Below are 21,803 nucleotides of genomic sequence, written 5' to 3'. Positions count from 1 at the left end.
TTTTCGAGCCCGGTCTCGAACCCCCCCCCCCCCCCCCCCCCCTCCCCATCAACGCCGCTTGCGATCATCCAATTCCTTTGAGCAGGCGGTCTAATTTTCCCCGAATAACATTAGTGTCTCGGCGCTTAAGCTAATTGTTCAGTTTACCGTCGATTAAAATAAAACTTGGGGATTCGTAAGTATAACGGGGTTGATGCTGCGACGGGGAAAGAGAGAGAGATAGAGAGAAAGAGGGCGAGCGAAGGGGGAGGTGTGGGGGAGAGGAAGGGAACCTAGTGTACCGAGCAAAGGGAGGCTAATTTTCTGAACCCAAATGAGCAGTAGAGATCGCGTATTTGTGAAGCCTTAAGGCAAACGCTCCTCTCGCTGGAATGCGACGCTGATTCGTTTATACACAGGCATCGGGAAGCTGATGAGATAAAGAACGGTTGCGAGATTTAACGATATCCTTCACGGAGGGAAAAAGTACAGCAGGTTCTGCAGATTTCAAAGAAGTTTCACGTATTAAAAAAGTACTGTAGGTAGAGGTTTTCGGTATAAGTTACTTCAAGTACCGCGATAAAGTACCATTTTATCCATCGTATACATACTCAAAGTTTCTTCAGTATAGGCAGCACGTTTCCCTAAGTAAGTAAAAGCGTAAACCCGTTATTTCGCATTCAAAGTTTCACCTTCCGAAAAGTATCTGCCGCTAATCAGTTCAGTTCAGTTGTAGCTTGAGCATCATTTATGCAGAGGTAGATACACGATGTGCACAACGTGGCGTAGACGCAGTTGAGAGATCTTACCTTTAACCGTATGGACTTTGCGGTCGTGAGGGTGGAAGCCAAAATTATTCGAGGCACGTGTGCCGCCGAAAGTAAGCAGGTAGCTTGCTTCGCGGTGGGGCATATATGCGTGTGCAAATAGGTTCTCTTCTCCAGGATCCGCGGCGTGGAGGGTGGAGGTGGAGGTGGAGGTGGAGGTGGATATCGCGTCGCCGGGATCCAAGTTCAAACATACGCACACACTCGGTTCCTTGATGACGACGACGACGACGTCGCGTTTCTCCGGTTTCCTTTGGGCTTCTGTCCCTCTTCCGTATATCCAGCCCCGGATTCCTCGCTCTCGAAATCCTCACGGTGATATTCCTTCGTCTCCGCACCGCCCGGAACGTACGTTTGTTTGGATAGAATGCCATCAACCGAAGCGTTCAATTTAATTGAGATTAGCATAGGTACATCCAGATCCCCTCCGTGTCTAACGTCGCGTAGCCTGGGTCGAGAAACCGCTGGCTTTCCCAGATATCGTTCCACGATTTAGCTACTACCGAGCTGCCGGGATCAACTTTACCCTAGATCTCTCTGCCTGGTATTATATGTGCATGGATATATCTGGATAATTGCCAACTGTTGTAGCTTCGCTTTACTGCGTTTCCTCTTCCTCTTCTCCTCGCGCCCATTATGTACATACATACATACCCACGTATACATCCGATAAATTTTCATCAAATCTAGTCGGTCTCGATCAACAATTTACTACAACTATTACTACGGCATTTTGAAGCTATTGCTGTAGTACAAATTGCTTTAGGGGGGCGGGGTGCTTTTCACAAAACGACGTCGTTCTAGAGTAACTGATCACTACTTCCGGTCGCGTGTAATCTATCCGGTGTATTTACTGTCTCTCGATTTTGTCAATATCCTGTCAAAGCTACTCCCCCCCCCCCCTTCCCCTTGTTCGTGTTCTTTCTCCGTTTCGCTTCGACTCGCGAAAGCACTTTAAGGATTCCCTTTACCGAGTTTTCGCACCCCTCGCGGTAACTCGGATGTATGTAGGTACCTACGTACCTATCTACGTACACCTACAACCACAAGGGCAAAGTAAAACCAATCGAAGTCCCGCTGCTGCTGCCTTTCATGCGATCGACGGAAACTCCGCAAGACTTAGTATAGGTAGGTAATTATTCGATCAGAGCAGAATTAACTCTCGCCAGCTCTATTCGTCTTTGAAGCTCGTCAACTTTTCAGCGATTGCGCTTCGTCGCGGTTTTTTAAGAAGAAAAAAAGATAACTGAGAAGTACCGGATGCCTGTGCCGCGTCTCGTTTGGTGTGGGTGCTTCCAATGCTGCACTGGCGTGTAGAAGGCGGGCGGCCACTCTCCTTTGAAGAAGAGCCGAGCTTCCCAAGTAATTAGTCAGGACTTGGATGGTTGTTAGATATGTATGCCACGCGGTGGATGCCATTCGGCTGCTTTTCAGGCGAAAGTAATCGAAGTACCTACCTACGCTGGCAGATGCTGCACTGGATCACGCGATATTCATCTGATCCCGTCAATCGAAGACAAGAACAAAGTGGATCCTCCCGCTTTTCGTCTGCACGTTTCCACCCTCGTTAGGTACACTGCACTTGTTTTCAACGCAACCAAAACTCGCCGGGGGGTAAAGCGAAAGAGAGAGAGAGAGAAGGAGAGAAAGAGGGAGAGAAAACTGGTCGAAGGAGGAGAAGGAAAGATGGATGGTAAGATTGTTTTATCCCCTGGCAACACTAAAATCCACCTTCGTGGCCCCTGCAGCGTTTACCCTTTTAGCTGGCGAGCCGAGCCCCGCGGTACGGCACGGCAAAGTCATCCTACGCCATTATTTAGGCGAGACGTTGGTCCCGAAATTCCGAAGGTCGTCGAATGTTCGTATTCGCGTTGTACCCTGCCTATATACCCTCGAGGATTTTGAGCCGAAATACTTGCTCCGTAAAGTCCTTTGATCTTACTACCCAGAAGTAGACTCTCCCCGGTGCAGCCAACCGACGTCGACGCGGGTCTCGCGTTCGCTGTTTGCTGGCCTCAACCACCAACCCGTGTTTCTGCATTATCCGTAATCTTTCCGGTGCGGTTCTAGGTTCATCCGCAGGACGGCTCGTTGAATGCTTGTATAATTTATCATCGTTGCCGCATCGTTTCTATGGATAGAAACACACTTGTTGACTACCGCGAGTAGGTGTCGCGCATGGGACGACGGAGAACGAGCCTTCGCACCTTACGGTCATTGGTAGCTGGAATGAAACTGGGTAGTCGTTGTATCCCGCGGGCTTATATTCGGATAAACTAAACAAAGTGGCAGGTATACAGAGTTTGAAGGTGTTTCGAGTCGCGTTCCAGCACTTCGGCCCAGCGGCGATAGTTAATAAGTCGGCGCAACAGGTTATTTGAAAACCGAATGAAATATCGTTATTTGTATACGCTCGTTGATCAAGCTGAAGATGCCTTCAAACGGCCGGCGTGCAAGGGTTGAAGGTGGTACATCTCGTCTTAGAATCTTGCGTGATTCTTGCGTTTTGTTACAGTGTCTGGTTACGTCGATGAGAGGAGTCGTGAGTTACGATGATGAGGTTTTTTTCTTATCCGAGCACCGCGGCACGCGGCTCTTTCTTTCTTTTTTTCTTTCTTTCTTCCCTCTACTACTCTACACGAGATAACCCTAAACCATGGGTAAATACGAGCCTTGCTATAAATCCAACTGTTTACTCACAAGAAACTTAATAATATGGAAATGAATAATGCATGTGCCGTGCTGCTGCGCCCGGGGTAGCCAGAGTGATTTAAAACCATCACCTAACTATATAAAGAATTCAACCCTTGCCTCCCTTCCGAGGAGCGAATGGCGGTGCAAGCAACGTAGCTGACAAATTCTGCGGCGGTAAGAAAAACTCGCCGAGACGAACGAGCGCTGGACTTTGAGATCTGCTCCATCATCGGGCTCGGCCTTCTCTTATTAAGAAGCCTCCAGCCAAATGGAGCCTACCTTGTACCACCACCTCGTACACGCGTCGTATAAGGCGAGAACAATTCCGTAGCTCTTAAAATATTCCATTGACACCGTCGTCGTAGGTGTGCACAGGTGCTGAGGCAATTACGAAGGCCTCGCGGGTGCGTCGCGACGATGAGAAACGACATCCGGACAGAGGGACCCCCGGGGCTTGGAGGATAGATGCTCGATTTGAGAACAGACTCCGTTGTTCGTGGTTTCCGTTTTCCGACCGTTTTACTCCTGCATTCGCGCTCCTCTCAGCGATTACGGGGAAACTATATAGGTATCTATGGCTAGGCCGTCTAAGATACGAGGAACGCTTTAGAACGCGGTTTCATTTTCACGACACACAAAGGCGAGCTTAGAATTCTACGAGCCTGCTGCTCCTTCGCAGTGGAATTCTCCCCTCGGGGGTAAAAGTTCATTTTTTAAATAAGAAAGCACGAGATCCAGTGGTTTGTACTCACGACTTGTAAGCTTTGGTTTCGCCCGTTAACAACTCGTGTGGGTATCTCACCTGAAACAGTCAAGAAAAAGAAATGTGATTAGCATTGAATTAGCGAGGCAGTATTTTATTGAATATAACTTTCTTCTTTATCTTTTATTCACTTAATTTCATCCTAGCTATACAAAGACATTTTTCGTTAGGGATATAAGAGGTATGCAGGGGTCGTATTATTCACGTGCAAATGTGCGTATGTATGTATGTATGTATAACGAATTCCTGGATTATAATTATCCCTTGAGCATATAGAATTCCATGCGTCTGACTATAGGAGTCTGTATTTTGCAAGGCTCTGCCTGGCTCACGTTTGGCTCCGCGTGGGTTCCAAGGGCTCAGAACTCGCAGCTCAAGGCTCAAGGCTCAGGGCTCAGGGCTCAGGGTTCAGGGTTCAGGGTTCGGGGCTCGAGGCTCGGGGATGTGGCGTTGTGGCTGGGTTTTCTAGGGTTCCAAAGCGCGACCCCAACCCCCAACCCCCGTTCTTCTGCGTGAAGAGCGAGCGCAGTTGACGTCGGTACTTGCCGAGATAGCGAGATGCCGTGCCACGCTGTGCGTCAGCTACGACTCACTGCAAATAAAGCCTCGTGTGTATGTACATCTACTTCCTTGCTCGCGTAGTTTGTTTGAAACATTGAGCAAACGTCGGTTGTTTAACCCGCGGGTAAGGGGTGGCTCGGAAAGGGTTGGACCCCCGGTTTCCTCAAAAGAGTTTCGTGATTTCGCCGCGTGTAGAGTCTGGATCGCGACAGACTCTTACGTATCCACGTCACGGTCTTCGCACGGAAAATTAAAAGCACCTCAGAAATCTAGGTGTAGCTAGTTTGACGCAATATGAACGCAAAAGGCTGAGCAACGTGTCGAAACATCTCGCGGTACAATAAAAAAGTCAAAAAGACAAAAAGTCTTTTGAGAAAGTTTCATAAAAGGCGAGAAGCAGAGAGGCCATAAGGGCATTAGGCTATATTGGGGATAATTGAGTCAAAGATTGATACTTCGATGGGGGTGACAGGGGGATGGCTGCGGCAGGCAAGGTTTCTTCGAACAGCCATAGTCGGAGAGGATTTAGAGGAGGAAATAGTTGCTCTTTGGGGGATGATTTCGAGCAATTTTGTCACCGCCGTTTTTCCCCCTGGTTTCGCAACGCTCGCCGGGATATTGCGGGCCTTGGCTGGATGCAGGGTGCGTTTACTGCCGACGCATCTATCCTAACTTGCCTCCCTTCGCTATGGCGCACCGGCCGTGGTTGGGCTTCGCTCCCTCGGTTATAAAAAGGTTATTGTTCCCGGCATGCGCCATGCCCAGTACTCTCAGCCTCGCTCTTCTCATTCACCCCGGCAGTGCGTGACATTGGTCGGTATGGTGAGGCGTTACTTTTTAGGAAACCACCATCACCACCACCACCACCACCACCATGATAATGGTAATGGGTTCGCATGGCCTCGCTATTTTCAATTTACCGTTAAGAACTGCTCAACCAGTCTTTATATACGCCGCCTATTCTCCGGTTATTCCTTTCTCCCCTCTCGCGGCGGACCTTTTTCATTCGCGCCCGTCATTTCTATCGCCTGAAAGAATGAAAGCGCATCCTGAACGGCGACGTGAATTACTCTTAGTCCTGGACCATTTCAGGCGAACGGTAAATACCTTCGTTGCAGAAAATCATTTCAACTTCTGGCGAGCGGTCGATTCGTTCGCGAGTTCTTACCGAAGTTGAGCAGCTCATCCCAGCACCGGATGGCGCCCAACCATGTTACAGGGAAGAGGGACTTGGACACGGGTGCATTTTATGGGGGGATCACGTGCCATCTAATATACGCCGCCATCCTCGCTCGTCGAAAGATCAGCCGCGAAAGTGTGGCGATGGTCAATCACGATTCCAGGGGAAACTCCAGAAGGTAGTGGTGACACGGGAAGGGGTGAAAGAAGTCCGACAATTTAACCTCGGCTGGGGTAAAAAGTTTTTCATCCTCATCTCGTGCTATCTACTGTGGGGGATGAGACGGAACCTAGCAGTCAGAATCAGAATTAACCTTCTTTCGAATAACGCAGTAAAGTCCGGAAATCAAAAAAAAAGTGGAATTCCCCGAACTTCTGATACTTTTATGAAATTTTGAGGATAAAACTTCACCGTCTTTTTCCATTTCCAAAACCTCGACACGATTGGCTACTAACTCTGGCTGCTAGCTTCAGCTTCATCTGCGATTGAGCTACGGAGTCTCAGTGCTTTTGTCGCCTTTCTTCTCTCGTTGACAAGAATTAGAGCGGAATTTTTCACGTTTGTGAGACCCGAGGTGATGGACCTTTGGTCGTTTTTCTTCACTCGGCTTTCTTCTCTGACGCAATTAATACGAGACCATCCCAATCCTGATCCCCACCCGGCCCCGTCCCTCGATCCCTTCTTTCTTCCTCGATCCCATCGTCCCGGTCGCTCGGACCTCGAGGAACGTCGCAGGGGTCAGCGAACAACACCGAGTAGTCGAGGCTTGGGTTGGAGGTGGGGTAATTGATAGGAGCGCGAGGGAGATGGGAATTGTCTACCCAGGAAGGATTGACCACCGGCTGCGCAGGGTGAGGTGGCGAAAGACGTGGAAGGAAAGGCCGGTCTTGAGGGCGGTTTTCTCCCGGCTTTCGGACGCTGCCCCTGCAGCCGGCCGCTCGGGCTGCGTAATTAATGCCACTAATAACACCCGATGGTCTTAAGTGTTCGGAGGTACCGTCAGGCCACGACACAACTTAATTTGCCGTTGCTCGTCGGTGCAACGAGCCTCGAGTTCCATCGTTCGCTAAACTAGACCTCAGCTCCACCCCGTCCACCGGTTTCCCAATCATAGCGTACCTCAGGAGGCTTCCAATTTCTGTCACTTCACTGCGTTACACGCTGCTTTGATTCACACCCAAGAGTTTCATTGGAAAATTGCTCTCAGCTATCGAGAACGAGGTTTTCACCACCAAGGAGACGAGGTTACTCTCATTTCCAAACTCGCCGTTGTCCATTCACCTCGGTTTTTGATCAGCGTAGAACGATTGTAGGTACACTTACGGTGTCGTGAATGTGAAAAGCGAAAGAAAACTGTAAAGTTTTCTTTTTATACTCAATCAGCGAAAGGCACTAATGAATTCAAAGTGACTTCCAGTATTCAGACTATCTGTACGAGTCTACATGTATAGTTGTACTGATTTGTATGCGGGTGACTTTGACTCATTCACATCTGCCTCATCATACTCGGGATTGAGGATACTTTAACCGAGTTTAACCCTCGGGCTTCTTCGCAAGAGAGCCGGGTATATCTAAGTATATCGGTCACGTACTCGAGTAAAGACAATCGAGGTCTCGTACCCGCCCTTTGTTTTTCGTGCGCTTAGTTACTTTATTCAAACTTCTTTTCTCCCCGGCGGTGCGGGCGTTACGATCAGCGACACCAGGGGGTACCGACTATCCTGCTCACAGTTCCCTCGGCGTTAAATCCCTCGATCAGTTTCTGCATCGTAAACAGCTGAGAGGCGATGTTTTTCTAAGCCTCTACCCGCGGGTGTTCCGTGTCGACGGGGCGTCGAGTCGACGGCGCGAGGCTCGACGGTTCGAAAACCCTACCCTTCCCCCACCCCCCCAAACGAACGACGAACTTCTCCTCTGATCCAGGTGCCTCATCCTCATCCTCAACCTTCCACCTTCCACCTTCCACCTTCCACCTTCCACTCCCCATCATCCGGAATCTCCTCAACAGACATCAAACGCCCACCCGGGATTACATTCCTCCACGTTTTCAGGTACAGGCATAATGCCCGTACCTCTCGACTCCATATCGCGTGCACGTGTCACTCCGTGAGCTATGGACTACGAACATCGCATCGGTCCATCCTCCTCTCGTACAAGACGTGTTACAGGTTGCTCGTATAATTCACTGCTGTGAGAGCGTAGGTACCTACAGCTCAAAGGCTTTACCCTCATCCGCCTTGTATACACCTTTTCGATTACCCGTCAACGAGTTGTAATTCTCGTATCATATTACTGCTGGATTCAAAGAAGGTTGTTGGATTAACGAGAGTCACCTCTTGTTTGTCGAGATTATCGAGAGAAAGAGAGAGAGAGAGAGAGAGAGAGAGAGAGAGAGAGAGAGAGAGAGAGAGAGAGAGAGAGCTGTGATTCGTAGCGGAGAATCGTGCAATCCGTGCGTCATTTATTATCGAAAACTCATCACGTTGGTTAAAACCAATAAAACCATTTCGTCGCCGATAGACGAATACGAAATTATATTCATGAACGCGTCGACTGAAAATTTTGTGAATTAAATTCGTTAGATTCTTTGTACAGCAGAGTATAACGGCGGGTTTTTTGATTGTTAATTCAAATTTCACAAACCCTTTGTTTCAACTTCGACGGTTTTTTTGACAAGTCAAATATAAATATACCCATACGTATATAGCTATATCACGATATGTCTGTGGAAAAAAATTAAGTCTCTGTGCTGAAGCGATAATGCCTATTATGTGAAAAATGAAAGAATGAAAAATTAATTAGCAGACGTTATAAATCTGCAGGGTCTAAAGTTTATTATATTGTAACGGAAGAATAGGGTAACCATTATATTATATCTATCGCTATTATATATATATATATATGTATCCGTTGACGAGACAACGGGGAGCGCTAACTGCACGGGCCAGTTTATACGCCCGGTAATAACTAGAATGAAAAAATATTGCTGGGGGGGGGGGGGGGGGGGGGGGGGTCGCGAGAGCCGGTGAGATATTAATTACTTAAATTTTAACCGTGCGAGTTTCAGATAGATATATCCACGCATTATATTACAGGGGTGCGATTTCTCTCTTTTTGTCAATCTTCGGGCGTTTTTTCTATACATATTCCTTTACCTTAAATTTCCGCGATACATCTGGAATGACAATATTCAGGCAGAAATCGTTCGTCACGATATTGACGGCTGGATGGTAAAAAGAAATTTCACACTGTTGGACAGCCTTCGTCACATGGTTTTGCATTACTATAATGGTTGGTATCTACTTTCTTACTTCCAGGCTGTTCCAGAGACAAAAGAACAGAGACGGGCCTGAAAACGAGTCTGGAAGCGGTAATGCCGTGCGGATTTGTTTGTCCTACGGTGTGACACTGACGTTGTGGCGTCTGCATCTATCGCAGCGGCAAAAAACCGTCTGGACCTTCTCTCCGGGTGGTAAGTTTCACCTCCGTACCTATTCTATTCGCTGTACTTTTATTTGCGCATCTATAACGCATTCTGTGCTCTGTCTGCACGCGTGTATACGGAATTTGCGGTTTCCATTGTCGCGCGTTTACGTTTACCGCGCGACACGCATTGTGCTCGACAATGGCTCCGCCAGACCGTCCCACGGATCCTCGGGCTACGGAACTTACGCAACGCGCGTGTTTAAAGTCACGCAGAAGACACAACAATCAGTAGGTACCTACACTCGGTTGCCTAGAGCGTGAACGCGAACGAACGGCGAGACTTCACCCGCTGAACAACTGCACAGCCTCACACCGTACAACCCCTAACCACCACCCCTAACCCGCGGGGTAAATCCCGAATGAAAAGGCGAGATAAAACGAAACTGAGACGGGGGGGGGGGGGGGGGGGGGCACAAAGGTCTTCCTCGGCTTGATCGCCGCCCCCGGATTCAGCCGATCTAGTACTCTTCTTTATCGACGGGGTGTAGGGTGAGAAAAGGGATAATGAAACGCGATCGGAAGTCGTCGCGTCGAGCGAATCACGTTGGTAGACAGGAGGGATCGGAATATCTTCGTTGATCGCGATTACTTTACACGCACGGGAAAGAGGAAAAAGGTAAAGAAGAACAAAAAAAAAAAAAGAATAGGAAAAGAAAAAGGACAAGACACGGAGAGATTAAACCGCGGCATCTGCACCATCATCGGTTCAACAGAAAGAATTCAAATTTCGCAAGCTTCTCTCGAAGGCTGCTCACGTCGCGGAGGCAGGGCGGCAACCTGTAGGGAGGCCTGGTATTAGGGAATGACGGTAACGCCAGATCAGGGTGAAAATCGTATCAGGGCCATGCCTGCGTAAAACGCCACGCGAGCGTGTCAACTCTCTTGGAGAGAGAGAGAGAGAGAGAGAGAGAGAGAGCGGTGAGAGGAGAAAAGCCCCCGAGTGTCCGTTCTCTGCTGCAGCTTGGTATAGCAAAAGTTTTCAAGAGGGAGAGACACGTCGGGGTCGATCGGTGATTGGGGGGCGGGTGCTGCTCGTCGTCTGAGCGTGCAATAATATCGGGGCGATCCATCACGTGAACAGTGCCAATAAAACATCTGGCGTATATCTCTTTTCTTCTTTTCTCTTCTCTTCTCTTCTTCTTCTCTTTACTCTACTCCCCGTCTTTATCACCTCCATCTGCAGTTACCCCTCTGCACCAGCGTAAAGCCGGTTGGTTCTTCGCGAGATTCTTTACAGGCCAACCCCTAATTTTTTCTTCTTCTTCTTCTTTATCTTCTGCTTTTTTATATCAGTTCACCATGATCTTCTCTGCGACGCGAGTACGCCATCGGAACATCGGAACGCGTTGTTCTCTAACGCTGTAGCCTGCACACGCGTTAATCGCGATTCGTCATTTAGACGATCGTGCGACGCATATCGAGCAGCACACGTATCCGTCCTCCCCTCGTTTCGCACGGTATTATACGAATTTGAGAAGGGTTTTCTCGGGATTTTATTCACGGCGTGTACACCACCATCACGCGAGGTTCAAGATGTGATAATTTATTTTTTCTTCTTTATCCTTTTTTTTTTCGACCGAAACTCTGGAGTAACCGCCATCGTGCCAACATTGCGAATAACTTGACAAATCGTCGCGAAAAAAGGGTTCATTCTGTCCTTTTTTTTCCCAACTGTAAGATCTGGCTATTTTCACATATATAATATATATATACATATATAAATAATGTTTTAATGTATATATGCTTTATCGCGTGGGCCATATTTGCTCCCGGTTAATACGATTCATCGTACGAACAGGAACAAGGGACACGTACGTGTTCCTGAGGTGACGGCCAGCAGGCGCCAGACACCGCAATCCTACCGACGAACTGCGATGCTCGTAGGAAATGCAATAACTGCAGGAAATCCCGCGTATCATGTAGATTTGCGCGAGCGGTAAAACGGGCTGGTATTTTCTACTGAATATCAAATCAATTCTCGCATTGGGTTCACGGGGTTCATTATTATTTTCATATATATTTTTATCACCTTTTCAACTATACACGTAGGTACTACGTATTTAACGCTGCGATCGTTATTATTATATATAATATTTTTTTGCCATTTTATTCCGCAACTCGAAGTCTCTGATTTTCTGGCGTGTATAATAATGAGTTTGCAACATCGCATGTATCATCCATTCCAGTTTCAGAGTGAAATTCGAAACAGCTCCGACTGATATAATTAGAACGGGAAAGTTACAGGCTCGTTAAGCGAGTTTTGTATCCATCGGGAATTTCATTTCGCCAACGAAAAATCCCCTTCCTCCCCTGCATCTGCAGTTTATTGAACGTGGACACCCGGCGCATAAAACCGGCAACGTTTTTCGCTGCAGGTGGTTGCGATTTACCTATACCTTCAGAAAAAACAAAAAACCAGAGTCCGTGTAGTAACCTATAGGTCATCCCCTTTTCCGCCGTTCCAATGTGTTCGACTTCCCTCTATGAGTCTTTGACTAACATTTAGGGGAGAAAGAAGCCAGACTAATTTTTCAAGACGTTACCAAATTGCGCATTTCCGCTACTCGGCGCCCGGTGCATCCGGTCTCTCCCTTTGCTCAGGCTGAGAGGGTTGCTTCAACGTATCATCACGAGTTACAGTGTTACACACGAGGGTGCAATTCGCACGGAAACTATTCGGTAGCTTGTGGGTGAATGTTTCAACTTATCGTCAACATTCTTTATTCAACAATTTTCCACTCAACATTCCGGCCGACGACGCGACGTAACCGCGGCGAAGTCTCGCCTATTATATTGGCAAAAATTGATACGCGCGCCTGCATAAAGCGATCAGTCGTTTGCGAAGAGTGCGTGCGAAAGCATAGAGAAAGGGAACCGCTGGGGTGAAATTAATGTCATTTTCCCCCAACCCCCTCCCCCTCCGTTTCCTCTTTCTTCACATTTCAAGATTTAATAAAGCTCCCAGCATTTATTGAAGCACCCCAACCTCGAGCATTCCCTCCCCCCCTCCCCCCCGACGCCCCATTTCCTCTTCTTTTTCTTCTTCATTCTTTCTTCTTTCCTTTTTTTTTCTTTATTTCTCCCTCTAGGTATACGTGGGTGCGTTCTCTTTGGCTTGTGTGTGTATGTGCCAGTGCGATTCTCGCGTTCAAGGGTCGGGGGTCGGGCCCCGTTCAGCCCCAAGCCGTAGCTTTTGTCAATCGATTTGACGTGGTCCTTAAACGAAGTATTTTTTCTTTCTCTTTCCTTCTTCGGTTGTTGTTTTTTCCTTTTTCTTCTTCTTCTTTTTTTTTTTTTTTTTTTCCCTCGTTGTGGCAATTTTTACGGGCCAACCCCGACGTCGCGTGGCTGTACGAAGTCAGAAATTCCCCGTGGAAGATCGAGCATGAGGAGAAGCGGGGCATCATCCCGCACGCTCTGCGGACGATTCACTCCCCATTACATGGTTATTTCATTAAAACACATCCTCTAGCGCGCGCGCCAACGCCGAAACGAAATTGTAACGCGGCGAGGGTTGAAGCTGCGTATTATTATACAGGAGACAAACCCACGGATTTTTTCGTTACGCAAAAGAAATGTTCCGTGAAATTGATGACGCATCATTTCCCTCCAGCTCTCCAAGCTCTCTACATATACACATATAATATATATTGTGCCTACCTACCTCTATATACGTACATATATTGCAGGGTCTAAACGCAAGTTGCGTTATACGTATGTACATACGTGTAATATCTAGGTACACGTGTGTAGGATCATGTTCGTACAAATTCGGTCCGCGTTGTAACGTTCCGGGAGTTCCACGAGTTCGACAAAGCTGTTCGTATGGGGTGGAATCGACACCCTTTCAACTCCTCTTCACCCCCACCCCCCACCGCCCCTCCTTTCGCCATCGTAATTAAATTGCTAATTACGTCACGCTACACTTACTGTCTTTACCCGGTTTGAATTACTCTTTTCTGCGCCTTTCAATCGAGTCACTTAGACGTACTATTCAATACCCGTTTCATGCCGCATTGATTTTGAAAAATTGCGCGATTGTGTGAAGTGTGCAGTAAAAATCGTGTGTCGGATAAAATTTTTTATTTTCTTCATACTCTTAATAGTTACCGTATGGGTGTGTGTGTGTGTGTATGTGTATAACACAGTTTCTTGGAGCTATGTACCTAAGATGGATGACGGAACGTAGTTATTTGAGACGTGATCCGCCTCAAAGGATTAAGGAAGAACGTGATTCGATTGAACGTTACGCAATTTCGTGCGAAAGTCTACTTCATACATGGATCAATGAATAAGGCTTCGCCAGGTGGAAAGGCGAGCGTCTTTTTGAATTGAAAACTCGATTGGCCGATAGGAAATTTGATCTATATACGCATATACTCGACGGCTCGTAAAGTTGAAATTTTGATCAATTGAAGGGATTGTTCCAACCCTCTATATATGTATATTCCATCTAGAAAAACCATAGCTCTTTTCATTTTTTCATAAGAAAAGAAAGAAACAAACTGAATCTTTTCTCAAGGGTTTAGAAGGAGAACAAGAAAAAAAAAAAAAAATTGCTATTTATTTTTTCGGGATGGACAAAAAAAAAATGGCGCGGGTTTATTTCGCTGTGTCGGAACTCAGTCAGTTTGGTGAAATCTGATCGTCATGCTCGTTTGTGTACTCGTAGGTATACCTACTAATTAACCGCTCGACATATTGCTATGGAATTTCAATCAACCGATACCTCTGAAATTTTTCAACCAACGACAATCGATACGCGTTCGGCATAACTGACAACGAGTTCAAAAATCCATGGCACTCTCGGGTTTCCCGGTTTCATCCGATGAACACAGGGGCGGCTACAGAGACTTGGCGATTAGTAAAATTGCGCAGACAGCAGGGTGTAATTAAAATGCATCTATATTATGCGTATATACATGTATACATTGTGTATCGAGTGTATGACGCGGTGTTTATTACTGGGTTTGAGGAGAATAAGGATGGGACGATGGGTTCGGGGCTTAATTCATCCGGAATTATCCCGCGCAACGAGAGCGGCTGACTAAATTCTCATCCCGATGAAATGATTGAAGGGGTAAGGAGGGGAGGAAGGGAGAAAGGGTTTCTCCCGTCATTGGTGTGGTACTTGTACATAGACACGCGTTCATCCCCCTCTTCTTCATCTCTCTCTAACGTTACAGAATACCGTCGACGCACTCGACCGTGTCACCGTTGTGAAACACCCCTTGCCCCGCTGCACCCTTACGGTGACAATGCACCTCTATGCTAATTCAAAGTTACAAGAGCATTAATATTAATGGATATTCGTTATATTAAATTCAGTTGCCCACAATGCGAGACTCCCGCCCCTGCGATCAGTCAATGGAATAATAAACTCCGCTGGTCGAACACCGCGTGCACAATTTTCTCGTATGTCGTACGCGGGATACACGCACAATTCATTTCTTTTTTATTTCGTATGTTGAATCGTGAAATAAAGAAACATTTTTTCTTTCTAATTTCTTTTTATTCTGCCGCAGTACATTCGCCATTTGCTACAATGTACAACAAAATTTCACCCCTACACGCAAAATGATTCTTCTATCTATTATGTTTGTTGTTCATCCTCTTATTGACGATCCTTTTAAATTTAAATGATAGAAAATTGCTAATCACAGTCTATGGATAAATCGGTTTTTCATAATCTCTCGTATTTGAATCAACGACGTTACCACGAGGTTTTGTTCAATATTTTTAGAGAGAATTTGACTAGATGTTTGGAAAATTGATTGCTATATCGATCGGTTTATTTATTTATTTATTTATTTATTTATTTTGCCGACTTCGCTGCAAGAGGAATGCCCGCGTATATATTGGAACGCATATCGACAGACATACGCGTGTAGATGCAACAACTTCTTGAACAAAATGAGATAGAATTGAGCCGCAAATCGAGCGAATCGATAGGTAGAAAGGAATCCGTATCCTCGCCTTGGCTCGCTCCGTGTTTCTCGTATACAGATGCAAGTATACGTATATACACACGTCAACTGAGCCACGCGCGAAGATATTCTTTCGCTGATTTATATGCGTGCAAACCGATCCAATATAGCTGAGGAAGCCGCGTGTCTCGCCGGCTCCTCCTCAGCTGCATGGGGGGGAAGACCGAGAAGAAGAAGATGAAGATGAAGAAGATGAAGAAGAAGAAAAAAAATAGGGAGAGGAATAAACGAGGGTAGGCAAGACGCGAGAGGGCGAAAAGAGAGAGAAAATGAGAGAGGACGCGGGGCATCGAGAGACGCTGATATATGAGAATTAAAACGCGTTCAAATCGATGCTGCAGGGGTATACATACAATGGACGTAATAATACCGCTTCGACAGGCACCAACCCCCATTGAATTTATCGTATTTTATTGCCATAGTCCCCCTTAAGATCCACGCGTCTCTAGTCCCGCTTCATATACTTATACTGCCCCAGAACTCCTTTGATATATACATATATAGATCTATGCCTGTTTCTCGGGGTGTCAGCGTTTGATTAAATGTCGTAAAATGCTGCACCATGGTTGAAATACTCACGAGAATTACTTTTTTTTCTATGTGATGGATTTTAACCAATTTCTGAACACTTTGCGGTAACTGCAAATATTTCTTTGCCGGATTTCTATCAAGAAACTGAATTGCCGAATAATATTCGAGTCTTGCGTTACAGCGAAGTTCACGATACGAGATCGCGCACTTCTTAAATATTAAATTAATTATACATGTAATATTGAAAATGATTTTTCAAACCGTTATTGCGATCCATTTCATTTTAACCGATCGGAAATTGGAACAACAAGCTTATACGGGGGCTCATAAGTTGGCGCGATATCGTTCGCAAGTTTACCGGGTAGATGTGCGCGCGTATAAAAATGATTACTGCGCTCATTTTTACGGGATTTAATTAAGCTTCGTGCGAGTAACGCGGATCCGCACACCGTCATCGACATCCACGTCCACGTCCACGTCCACGTCCACATCCAGACCCGCACACTCGCAGCTCGGAAGATAACCGTTCGGTGGACAGGTATTTTCCTCCTCTCCAGAGAGAACGTTATATATCGTTTTACGGGACCATAGTTAACTTTATCTACCAGGCTAAAAGGTCTCCGCTGTCTGCTTTTCCGTCAACTGATCGTATTCCGTTATACTATATAGGTATCCTGTAATATAATGTGACGGTGAGAATCGTTTCTCACTTGAGAACCGAGCGAGAAAAGGCGGTTAAAGGCTCGTCGCTTTTACTTTGTACCGATATCCTTGGAGAAAAACGACGCGCGGTGCTCTACGCAGTCCCATCTACCCTCACGTTTAAGGATTCCGCTAAGTTTTTCGTTCCGAAAAATCCCCGGACCCCTTCGCCGGAGGTCCGTTCCCTTCCCTCATTGAAACCCGGAGGCTGGCGCCGCGTTCACTCGAGTGGAGTATAAGGATTCACCCCAGCCCAGATGCACTTGTCAGAATGAGTTAATGTTTTTCGGAGAGATCTCTTGATTAATGATCAACCGCGACGGCGGTGGCAGACTAGCAACGTGCTGCTGCAATGATAGTCAGGGCCCTGTTTTGTCGGCCGAGTTATCGGACCTGACGGTCAAGTGCGGGACTGGTGATCACAATGGGGGGCACACGCTCAATTTGTCTGAACAGCGAGGCCGAATTCTGGGGGCAGTCGATAGGCCAGCACCGATGAAGGTAGAAGAAAAGAGAGAAATTTTCTCTTCGAATAAGGGAGGAGGGAGAATAGAACGAACGGAGCGTCCTCTTTGATGCCTACTTCACGCCGCGAATGATGTAAGGTGCTTTGGAGGAAGGCTTTGAGATAGATTTAGACCGTCGCGTCGTCGTAAAGGAGAGCCGCGCGCGCGCATGAATACTACAAAAGACAATAAATAAATTTGGATTCATGTACGGTGGGGTGAGGGAGGGAGGGAGGGAGGGAGGGATAAAGTGCGGAAAAAGAAGGTAGACGTGGAAGAAAGTGAAACGGAGGATGGAGGAAAGGAGGCGGGGAAAATATACAATTGGAATTCAATAAAGCCAAAGACGAACCACCCGCCCCCAAGCTTTGGGAAAGACACCGCTCATGGTGTCGTTTCTGTTTACGATGTTTTCCGGGGATGCCGAAATATCCCCCCAACGCAATCGTTGTCGTTCAAAAGCAACGCTCTCTTTCTTTTTTGGACAGTATATCGTTGAACGTGTTTTCGCAGACTACCGGAAAATAAACAAAATAAATCTGGTCCTACGTCATCAGCGTTTTAAGATTCTTCGGATGCAGCAGTTGATTGCGGGAATTTTTGACAGTCTTATATATCAGTATTTTATTTTATCTTAATAGCGATGCTATTGACTTGCGTATATCGATATTGTGTTTGATCAATGATCGGGAATATTTATTGATCCTGTTTCACCCTGACGTAGTTTGCAGAATTCCGTAATACGTATGAGAATCCAGTAGCTATGAAAAAATGTTGCATTTACGTTATGGTTGTTACGGCTTGATGGGCTAATTGAATTCTAGAGTAAACCGAGAACAACAACGATCTTCTAGAGTAGCAGGAATATTTTTCCTCTCAACATTCGAAGATCAAAGAACCTGAAACTGATCCACTTGCTAATTCCGACTTACGTAAGGTGATCGAGAACCATCGCGAAGACACGTAACTAATTTTTCACTCAAGGTGGATGGATGCACGTAAGCACCTTTGGGCTTGTGCACTTCGCGTTAAAGCGTGGAAATAAACGAAGAGCTGTTGCACGATCGTAAATAATCAGATCACTCACGCGTCTGTTGCAAAATAATATGATTACGATGTAATTAATGGCTAGACGGTGAACGGCTGGCCTTAATGAAGCTCGGATAACGTTTAATGCTTGTAGTACGGTGCTTGCTTGGCACGGGAGTGTCGGAGATAAGCAAGCAGCTTACATGATACAACGCGTCGCTTATGGCTTCTGGATTAATTTCGTTCAACTGATTACGATGCTCTTCTTCGCGCCAACCCCCTCACCCTCTCCCGCCCCCTCTGTTACCGCCCTTTTTGTCCGTCTGTCTTCGGCAGTTTTTCATCCTCTCGAGAAAGATGAGTACTGGAATATGTGATTACTGGTCCGAGAACGTGGCGTCGAGGGTACACTTCGAAATGCACTTGTGAAGCCGCGCCGGCGCGGGGGCGCGTAGAAAGAAATCCCCATAGAATCAGTGATAGACGCAGCTCGGTTTTTCTACAGGATGACTAATAGCCAGAAACTAGTCAGTGAAATAGACACGAGCCGAGTTCGCTGCAGTAGAGATAACAGCCTCTGACTGTATTATATGTATACAAGGCTCCGTCTCCTCTCGTCTCCTTGCGGTCGAGAACTTCTCCCTTTTTCTCCTTCGGGACATCGCGATGGGTCGCGAGCGACGGTTGAGAAAAAGTAGTCAATAGGAAAGGCGAGATGAGTCGAGCACTGTCATGCTGATTGCGTCGTTAATTTTCTCGGACTGTACCGGCACCGCTCTCTCCGGCTTCTCTGAAGCGATACAATCTAAAAGATCGGGAGGAACTGAGGGAAGGAGCGACGGAGTCCCGAAGGTTTTCGGGGTCACCGGACCATCGAGAGAAGGGGCGAAACAGTCGCTTACTGAAACGAAAGATGAAGACGTTAGATTTAAGGAGAGGATATCAATTATCGTTTGAATACGTTTACGGCTTTAGAGACTCCGGGACGCACGGTCAGGAATTTGTCTCCCATCAAGATATAATAGAGCCGGACTCACAATCAGAAAGCTGAGCCTTCCAGATTTTATTTCAGTAGACATTGTGTTTCGGATTCAACGGATCTTTGGCTTTCTTTTCGTGACTGATCATTTTTCGACCTAAATATATTTTTATTGTCACGTGTTGTTAGTGTGAAAAATTCTTTTACAATATTTCCCCCATACTTGGATTTCGGCCGCCGTAAATTCGAATCCTAGCTCGTTTATTTTATCCTTTTATTTTTTCTTACGATAAGACACCTCGAGAAAATTTCTGGTCCAACTTTCTGCAGTTTTGGTTTAATTATTTATCAAAACAATCGCGACGGAGAAACACGAACCATAGGCAAAAGCAACAACTATCAGTCAATTTCTGAGCGATAAGTATTAATTGGATGCCGCACGTGAGTCCGCATCAAGGGAAGCATCGGCGTTGGGTTGTTTTGGCAGAGATTTTGAAAACTCGTTAAGAGAAGGGCGTGCCCCGATACCGAGGGAGAGCCTGATGAAGGAGGGCGGTTCTCCAGGCGATGCGATCGGCTCGTTTCATCCCTTCTCAGTACCGAGGACGAGACAGTGTGGCGTCGTTCACGGTTAAGGAAACGTAATAATTGTTAAGCTAGACGCCGAGCGGGGCGCGGGTCCCTCGGTTAATTCCGGGTTCTCGTCTCGTTTCTCCTCGCCATTGCGGGGGTGAAGAGGAGAAGCACGGAGAGGGAGAGAGGCATCAACCCGACCCGACGACCCCTGCATCCCCTCGCTCTCTGTTGTCGTTTTGAATTCAACAAAACACCGGGAGATCTCCTTACAGTCCTTAATTATGACGAGCTGCGTGATTACCGCTCGTCCCTCTCGTGACGCGTAATCGCCGACTTGCGCCGAGGGCAGAAGACTTCTTTGGGGCGAAGAATCACGGCTTGGTTTCCGACGGGAAGAAATCGCTAGCAAATTATTACCCATATCTTTCCGGAGTATTCCTCGCCCTTCTCCCCCTCCCCCTCCTGAATCAACGCGCGGAAAATCTACCTGTGAATATCACATTCGGTAATGGGGTGAGTTTCGCGTATAATGGGCGTTGAAAATCTCCGGATGATACAGTTTATTTTCACCACCTCGGGACGGTTCGGGGTGGGCGATAAAAAAGTAGCGCCCGTCTTCCAATATTGGCTCACCCACGCGCTGCATGCACGGCAGACATGAATATAATATTTCCGTTCAAGAAAACCTGAGCCGGCACAGAGGTGGTGCCGTAAAATTTATTCTATTTCTTCAATTCGGAAATTTACGATCCAATTTTATTACGTTACTTCACCACGACTCGCACGGTTACTACATAGCAGTGCATGCAGCAGCAGAAGCAGGACCAAAAGCAGAAGCAGCATCAGCCGCTCACCCTGCCACTACCACCACCACCACCATCGGGGAAGATGGAAATGAGAAGGAGCCCGCAGAAGGTGCCTCGCTGGTTGTCGACACACGCGAAGTCGAACTATGGCAAATAGTGGAAACTCAGCAGACAGGCCCCAGATGCATTCCAGATGCATCGCAGACGGTGTGTGTTATACCTCGAACCGATCTTCGTCCCGAGCTTTGTACCTAACACTCGACTATTCATCTTCCGCTGCCTCCTGTGCAAGAGTACCGGAAGCAAACCGCCACGCGGTGCAATGTTTTTCTTCAATCTTTCGCCATCCACGCAGTCGAAGGGCACAAAAAACATAAAAACAAAATGTACCAAAACAAAAACTATACAGTTTGAAACGAACAATATTGAGACACTTCCCGCAATGCCGCGTGTATTAATCTTTTGCCAAGTGGTCCGACACTTGGGAGTGGACGTGCGTAGGAGGACGACTCTTTCTCTCCTCTCATAGAACGGATGGAAGACACATCGATGGATAATAGGACCGTCCATTGTTTCAAGGATCGTATTGATCACCGTGATAAAAATAGAGGTGGAAAAAAAGTGCGGCGGAAGGAAGGAAGGAAGGAAGGATAGAGTAAAGGGGGGGGAGAATAAGGAGAGAAATAAAACCATCGATCGGACCAGGAAGCTGCGGAGGAGTTTCTTGCGTCGGAGATGGAGGCGGAAACAGACCGGAGGAATAGAATAGGTGAGAGGGGCTCGATCTTCGAGGAGACAAAAAGCTGTCCGAGAGTAAAATAAGTTCCTTTTGAGACGCGGGGGCGGGTCTCCGGACCAGGAACACATACATAGGCGCTGATGCTGGGAGGCCAATTCACCGGGTTTGTCTAGGACCTGTTAGCAGCCGGCTTCCGGTGCGTCGCCCTCGCCCTGCGGCCGCTCGCTTTCCGTCAAAGAGGCGAGCGAAGACACTAATTACAGGGAAGGTACTTCCCTCGAGAGCCAGTGTACCGCACTCTTTATGGTAGAGCTCGGTGGTTCCGCGTTCCGGGCTTCCGGGGTCAAGGGGGGGAGGCGAGGGTGACGAGCCCTGCAGGGAGTGCCGCCGGGGGCGGGTCCTCGACATCACCGACGACCGGATGCTGCCAGGACTGACGATGGGCTGCCCTTCATATT

General features: G+C 47.2%; 2 protein-coding genes across 8 annotated transcripts in view; one reads left to right on the top strand and one right to left on the bottom strand.

Moving 5' to 3' along the window:
- Positions 1–21,803, bottom strand: part of LOC124412217 (teneurin-a) — a 497,247-nt gene that overhangs the window by 62,138 nt on the left and 413,306 nt on the right. The window contains exons 1-2 of one of the 7 annotated variants that reach the window (XM_046891918.1): positions 7,223–7,234; positions 4,024–4,025 (exon numbers count right to left, since the gene is read on the bottom strand). The exons of the other annotated variants lie outside the window; for them this stretch is intronic. The gene's annotated coding sequence lies outside the window, so the exon portion shown is untranslated. Of the gene's footprint in view, positions 1–4,023; positions 4,026–7,222; positions 7,235–21,803 lie in introns of those variants that run through there. 7 annotated transcript variants of the gene reach the window in all.
- The window catches only part of LOC124412224, a 204,480-nt gene that overhangs the window by 73,512 nt on the left and 109,165 nt on the right, over positions 1–21,803 (top strand). The window contains exon 3 of the mRNA XM_046891929.1: positions 9,322–9,476. Within this exon, the coding sequence (XP_046747885.1) occupies positions 9,322–9,476 (155 nt within the window). The remainder of the gene's footprint in view (positions 1–9,321; positions 9,477–21,803) is intronic.

The sequence above is a fragment of the Diprion similis genome, chromosome 11 (genome assembly GCF_021155765.1).
Source record: "Diprion similis isolate iyDipSimi1 chromosome 11, iyDipSimi1.1, whole genome shotgun sequence".
NCBI classification, from domain to species: Eukaryota; Metazoa; Arthropoda; class Insecta; order Hymenoptera; family Diprionidae; genus Diprion; species Diprion similis.
This window is presented reverse-complemented; position numbering and strand designations above follow the sequence as displayed.